The sequence below is a fragment of the Salvelinus sp. IW2-2015 genome, unplaced genomic scaffold (assembly GCF_002910315.2).
Source record: "Salvelinus sp. IW2-2015 unplaced genomic scaffold, ASM291031v2 Un_scaffold5182, whole genome shotgun sequence".
NCBI lineage: Eukaryota > Metazoa > Chordata > Actinopteri > Salmoniformes > Salmonidae > Salvelinus > Salvelinus sp. IW2-2015.
Window position 1 is genome coordinate 11,390 of NW_019946448.1, and position 7,390 is coordinate 18,779.

Consider the following 7,390-nt stretch of genomic DNA (forward strand, 5'->3'; position numbering starts at 1 on the left):
GAGATGTGGCGTGTGATGTCTGCACTGGGACCAGAAAGCAGAAAGCCTTCATGTCCTGTCTTGTGTGTCTGGCCTCTTACTGTGAGACTCACCTCCAATCTCACTATGAATCTCCTGCTTTCAAGAAGCACAAGCTGGTCAAAGCCACCGCACAACTACAGGAGAAGATCTGCTCTCATCATGACAAACTGCTGGAGGTTTACTGTCGTACCGATCAGCAGTGTATCTGTTATCTGTGTACAATGGATGAACATAAAGGCCATGATACAGTGTCAGCTGCAGCAGAGAGGACTGAGAAACAGGTAAGACCAGAACAACTTGTTGGTGACTGTCTGAAAAACAAAGAATTAAAGATACAGTAGGAACTAAGGATGTTTGAATATGAGATCATTCAAATGAAATCAGTCCACGGCAGAACAAATATGAACACAAACCTTGAGTATATTGAGTTTGCTCCAAATGTATCACCATTTTCTAAAGTCAAACACTATTATCATTCTGAATGCCTTTTTATGAGTCCAAAGTTGCTACATGTACGCCTACCATAAAAATATAATCATTCACATAGCAACATAATATCATATTGTAAATGGACTTCCTCATTTTAGACCTTCCTCTCTATGGGCCCTAAGTCACATGACTATACTGTTGATCTACTGGACTAATAAAGCTTGATAGCTCATTGAAGAGTGATTCTCCACAGAGGCAGCTGGGGAGGAGTCAGCAGAAGATCCAGCAGAGATTCCAGGAGAGAGAGAAGGAGCTGAAGGAGCTYCAACAGGCTGTGGAGTCTCTCAAGGTGAGTGTTGTTGACCAGAGGAGACACACCAGTTCACTTCTCTCCTCCAGTCAGAAAGAGAGAGGGRCCCCTCTTCAATCCCACTGACCCCACTATGTCTGGACCCCTTTCAGAGAATAGACTGTTTAATGTAACCRACAGGATATGAACCCAGGTCTACTGCAGGAGAAACCAACGTCTTGACCGTTACACCAAGACAACATTCCCTATTGGGCTGAGGGCAGACACTGTTTTTGAAGTCGCAGGCGGGGCTACCTCATCACATAACCATGAGTAACCATGACCGACTCATGTCCCCTATACATTAACATGGAGCTCTCTCTCTCAATTCAAATCAATTCAAAGGGCTTTCTTTCCATGGGAAACATATGCTTACATTGCCAAAGCAAGATAAATAGATAATAAATAAAAGTGAAATAAACAATCATGAACAGTAAACATTACACTAAAAATGTTTCAAAGGAATAGAGATATTGGAGGAGGTGAAATGGAAATGAATGGGGGAGGGAGAGTTAAGTGAGGTAGAAGGTGTTATAGAAGAGCTCAGAACCAGAGCCTGGCATCAATGGACATGATCAAGAAGAATCTGGTGCAGTAGGAGTTACATTTTTGGAGAAAGTGGATCCATACCTTTTGGCAGATCCATTTGTGATCCATTAGTGGTTTCAGGGTGGGTGGGAAAGGAGTTGGGTGCAGTTGAATCAGTGAAGGTAACCTAGGTAACCTGTAGTGGACTTGTGATATTTGTTTGTGTTTCTTCTGACCAGAGGGAGTGGGCGCTCCGTGTCACGCAACTTGGGTCAAGATCTGTTTCTTGCTTTGCTCTCAGGAACAGGGCACCATTGAAAGGAGTGATTTCTGGGTGATTTCTGGGGTAGTGTTAAGTGTGGAGGTGGAGCAATTGAAGTTGAAGTTGAAGATTCCAGGTGTTTGTGATGCCCACGGTTTGGTGTGACGCAGACCCGGTGTGATGCGTGGTGAAAACAGTTGAGTCACTGTCAGTCCTTTGAGTCTTTCCCCAACAAAGTCATGTTAGATATATCAGTTATCCTGTTAGAGTTCTTGTGTTTGAATCCACCTGAAGCTGTTTCAGTTGCAACGGTTTATGGTCAAGTTGCAGCAGTTTTGATAGGAGGGAGATCCAAGATGTGGAGTGTGCAAGGAAGGTCATGGGATAGAGGTTTGTGTAGTTTCGTGATAAAGTTGTGTGTCAACTTAGGGGTGTCCATGTTTGCTGGGGATCAGAAGTCTCCGGGTAGAGAGAGCAGGTTTGAGGTGGTAGAGTCAGAGTAGTGCAGAAGGTGTTATATGCTGAGCAGTGAAGTTAGAGGAGATGGGTCAAAGGGTGAGGGTGTTGTACAGTGTTGTAACGATGTCTCTCTCTCTCTCTCATTCCATCACTTTCGTGGTAGTTGGTTGTGTGGGTCTCTGGTTTATGAATGGGGTGCTGACAGACAATTGTTGATGGAATATTTATAGAGCTCTGATCAGGACGGACAATTGATTACGGGTGTATAGTTTATGGAAACAGCAGCAAAACTTGTCCTTCAGAAGCTGGACAGAATCCCACTATATAGCTTTAAGGATATGTATTGGTGCATTTAAATCAACATCTGATATGTGCTTACTAAGTGGAGCAGGTGAGATGCCTTTGGATATACGTGTGTAATAAATTGTCATTAGCTTATTGGGTTGAAAAGGCTGTGAGGTTGAGCATCCCACTGCTACTGTTCTAGATGACTGTGGGAATATACTAGTAGACAAGGCGGTGGTTTTGGTTGGACAGTTGGAACTTGCTGATGAGAGTGGTTTGAGGGAGTTGGAGGTTGGCCCTTCTGTGGTGAGAGGGGATGTTCCTCCATGGTTACTCCCAGATCCTGTTGTTGATCAACCTTGGTAGAGAATAGGAAAGATTGGTCAGAAGTCAGTATATAGGGAAACGATGGTTGACAATTACATTGGTAGAATTGTTGTGTTTTTTACCACTTTTCACAGATGGATCCAAGGACCCAGATGGTGGAGCACAGGAGCAGGCGTTTACCTTCCTGAATTTGATGTGCAGATATGTAGAAGACTAACAGATGAACTGTCAGTATACTCAGTTGAACTGTTGGTGATAATAGTTGTCCTCCAGTGGGTGGAGGACGTACAACCTGTTAGAATGATAGATGCTCAGATCTCTGTCTGTATTGAATAGTTTATCATCTGGTAAATCTAATAGGAGTGACCTACTATTGGAGGTATTAATGTTATTATGGAGAATTGAGGGAATGGGTGATAAGGAAGGAAGAGGTGGTGTTTACTCGATTGTGTTTTAGACATTGTACATTGAACTGGTCATTCCATCTGGTTGGCAGTGTCACGCGGGACTAGGTGGGTGAAGGAATGAGACGCAGAGATTCTACTGGGGAAAGTGCTTTTTACTTATGCACACAAAAATGAGAAGCCCAAACATAGAGGGCGCAGACAACAACGTGACAACCCAAAAACACAGGGTGCCAAGTAAAATAGAAAAAAATCCACCTCTACCTAAAACGCACACACGTAACATAAAGACAATCCCGCACAAAACAAGGGCGGGTCCACCTACTAAAAATAGGGAAGCTCATTAAACCAAACAACAGAAACACAGTGGAAACTAATTAGACAAAACAAACAGACAATCGAAAAAGGGATCGGTGGCGGCTAGTAGGACGGTGACGACGACCGCCGAGCACCGCCCGAACAGGCAGGGGAGCCAACTTCGGGGAAGTCGTGACAGGCAGCATGTGAATGGTTTGTGTCTGGAGGGTATGATCAATAAACGGTGGAGCATGTGTTGTTATATTGTTGTAAGTATGTTGAAGAGAGGGAGATTGAAGTGTAGGGTCATTGAGGTTGGACGGGGTTGGGGGGGTTTGGAAGGGATTTTGGGGATGGGGGAGGGTCTATTAGAAGTTAGTAGGTCTATTTTTTTTTCTTCTCAGAAGTACTGAGTGAGGTCAGAGGATTTAGAAATGTTGTAAACCGTGATTGAACACACTCCAGCACAGTAGGTGGCGCCATGCCAGAATGAACAAGGCGGTGGTTGTGGTAATGAAAAAGGTGAGTCTTGTTRMCCGGCTAGTTACCAGTATGATTTTTGTGAGGGGTGTGTTGGTGCCGATTTCGACAAGAGTAGTGGTGTCAAATCTGCCTCCGTTTATTAMGWAYRAACAGATCCGTAAAGAGTTGGTTCGTTTTGGTACATGTGTGAGTGGTTTTTGTTTTGTGTACTGTCAGCTAGGTGTCTCTTTTCGTAGGCAAGTGTTTGTTAACAAAATTCAAGGTTAAACAGGAGGAGTGGTGGTACAAAGGGTTTGTTAGCACAGATAGTGTGGGGATTTAGGGCAGACAAGCGCTACCAGCCAGCAGCGGGGGCTAGGACTAGCCTGGAAATTTTTAACAACATTTTCTGATAAAACTAGTTCATTGCATTCGCCAAGGAGCCCAGTTATATAATATTATCAAATGTCCCAGCTGTTTGCCGTAGTTTTGAAGTAATTGCAAAAAAACAGGCCTTATTTCAGGTCATGTTTCACCCTGCCAGCTCCTATTAGTGGTATTGAAAAACWGGTCTTATTTCAGGTCATGTTTCACCCTGCCAGCACCTATTAGTTGTATTGAAAAACAGGTCTTATTTTAGGTGATGTTTCACCCTGCCAGCTCCTATTAGTTGTATTGAAAAACAGGTCTTATTTGGTACCAGGGGGCGGGTGACCCCCGCGGAGGGGGTGAGGGAGAGTGGGGCGGGGAAGGAGGGGGTAGGCGTGGTAGAGGCGGGCGGGTAGTGTAGGTGGAAGTGAGGGGCGGGGGTGACGGGGGGTGAGGTAAACCTACAGGGTTACGTGGGCTGGTCTCAGTGATAACAATAGTGAAAGCTGACATTGTGACGCAGAACAATGGACTGGGAATAGAACTTTCAGAAGGTGGTTGAGTGCACACGTGTTCAATACCACTAATAGGACCTGGCAGGGTGAAACATCACTAAAATAAGACCTGTTTTTCAATACAACTAATAGGAGCTGGCAGGGTGAAACATCACCTAAAATAAGACCTGTTTTAACAATACAACTAATAGGAGCTGGCAGGGTGAAACATCACCTAAAATAAGACCTGTTTTGTTCAATACCACTAATAGAGCTGGCAGGGTGAAACATCACCTAAAATAAGACCTGTTTGTTCAATACATCTAATAGGAGCTGGCAGGGTGAAACATCACCTAAAATAAGACCTGTTTGTTCAATACAACTAATAGGAGCTGGCAGGGTGAAACATCACCTAAAATAATACCTGTTTGTTCAATACAACTAATAGGAGCTGGCAGGGTGAAACACTCCTAAAATAAGACTGTTTGTTCAATACACTAATGGAGCTGGCAGGGTGAAACATCCTAAAATAAGACCTGTTTTTTCAATACAACTAATAGGAGCTGGCAGGGTGAAACATACACTAAAATAAGACCTGTTTGTTCAATACATTAATAGGAACTGGCAGGGTGAAACATGACTAAAATAAGATCTGTTTTTCAATACAACTAATAGGTGCTGGCAGGGTGAAACATGACCTGAAATAAGACCTGTTTTCAATACAACTAATAGGAGCTGGCAGGGTGAAACATCACCTAAATAAGACCTGTTTTTCAATACACACTAATAGGTGCTGGCAGGGTGAAACATGACCTGAAAATAAGACCTGTTTTTCAATACAACTAATAGAGCTGGCAGGGTGAAACATCACCTAAAATAAGACCTGTTTTTCAATACAACTAATAGGTGCTGGCAGGGTGAAACATGACCTGAAATAAGACCTGTTTTTCAATACCACTAATAGGAGCTGGCAGGGTGAAACATGACCTGAAATAAGGCCTGTTTTTTTGCAATTACTTCAAAACTACGGCAAACAGCTGGGACATTTGATAATATTATATAACTGGGCTCCTTGGGATGCAATGAACTAGTTTTATCAGAAAATGTTGTTAAAAATTTCCAGGCTAGTCCTAGCCCCCGCTGCTGGCTGGTAGCGCTTGTCTGCCCTAAATCCCCAACCTATCTGTGCTAACAAACCCTTTGTACCACCACTCTCCTGTTTAACCTTGATTTTGTTAACAAACACTTGCCTACGAAAGAGACACCTAGCTGACAGTACAACAAAACAAAAACCACTCACACATGTACCAAACGAACAACTCTTTTACGGATCTGTTTGTACAGTTAATAAACGGAGGCAGATGTTACATACACTTTCATTAGCTTTGTCGGAATCGGTCACATAAACCGCACCTCAACCAAGAAACGCAAAAATATGACTGGTACAGGGAGTTGACTGGGGTACCGGTTACAAATTCACGAGGCCGACCCCACGAGACCGCGTCCGATACAGCGCTCGCTCGGTCTATCCTCGGTCTTCGCCGCCCGGCGGGTATCACCTGACTTCAACCTTTGTTCACAATTACCTACAGAGGGACCAGGATCAGGCGGCGCGTGCCTTTGTATAATCTTATGGCTGCCCATGGAGGCGCTAGTAAAAAAGAAAACGCCGCTTGGTGCGGTAGGGGGGCCAGTGTAGCTGTCTCCACCAGGACTCGGGGGGGGGGGGGGGGGGGGGGGGGGTCGGTGGGTTTTTTTGAAAAAAAGCTAGGGGTATGACGTGCTGGAGGTGGGGGTGGGTGGGTGGTGGGGTGGGGGCCCTTTTCTCGCATACAAAAGCCCAACTACGTTCACAGAGAATTTTAGGAAACACACAAATCTAAGAAATCCCCGTCTGACATCCCAGTACCTATCGCACAATGCGGGGTCTGCCTATAGGGTATAGTCCAGGTGGAAGAAGACTGGGAACCCTCGAGTGGGTGGGTTAGAATTCCCAACATAAGTCAGGGGTGGATGTTGACCTACAGAAAGGAGCGCCAGGTTTGTAGCCTGGGTAAAATAATTTTACATAAGTAATTTCTACTGTCTTTACCAGCCAACACTATGCAAAGCTATGAGGCTGAAGCAACCATTGGTCCAGTGACTTTGAGTTCAGTCAACTATGGTGACAACTACCTCTTATGTTCAGTCAGTCACATTGTTGGACTGTTTTTCATTGATTGAACGCCCTCCTCTTACCTCTCAAAAGAGAACACACTTAGCAAGATGCTGAATTATGGGCCCCAATAGTAGAGCACCAGCATATAGTCTAAGTGCATTGGCCATTTATATAAACTGTGCGGTTGATCTGAATACGATACAACTCCTGACTGGATGATGCTGCTCGTGTTGCATGAGAAGTGTGTCGGGTCTGCCTAAAGATCCTACTTATGCCACTTTTGAGGATTTGACTAAGATAAACCATGTGTGTGTGCGTGTTGCGCGTGTGTGTGCTGAAGAGTTGTAGGAGGACGCCAAAGGAGAGACCTGGAAGCTGAGCGCGCCATGCCAAGAGGAAGCGCTGCTGATAACAGGACATACTTGCCCTCATTTTCTCGTTTTAATTTCTCTCTCTGTTATCTCCACCAGTCTGCATTCAGATTGCTCCTCTCGAGCAACTTGAATGGAGATGAAAAAAACCTGAGCCGGACCGTAGGGACAAAAG

The 7,390-nt window shown here is 44.5% G+C and overlaps 1 protein-coding gene across 1 annotated transcript in view; it reads left to right on the forward strand.

The window, feature by feature from the left end:
- LOC112078046 (tripartite motif-containing protein 29-like) overlaps positions 1 to 1,748 on the forward strand; it is a 9,732-nt gene extending 7,984 nt beyond the window's left edge. The window contains 3 exon segments of the mRNA XM_070441923.1: positions 4 to 302; positions 704 to 855; positions 857 to 1,748. Of these exon segments, the coding sequence (XP_070298024.1) occupies positions 4 to 302; positions 704 to 855; positions 857 to 947 (542 nt within the window). The 3' untranslated portion in view covers positions 948 to 1,748.
- Positions 1,749 to 7,390: the final 5,642 nt, after the last annotated feature.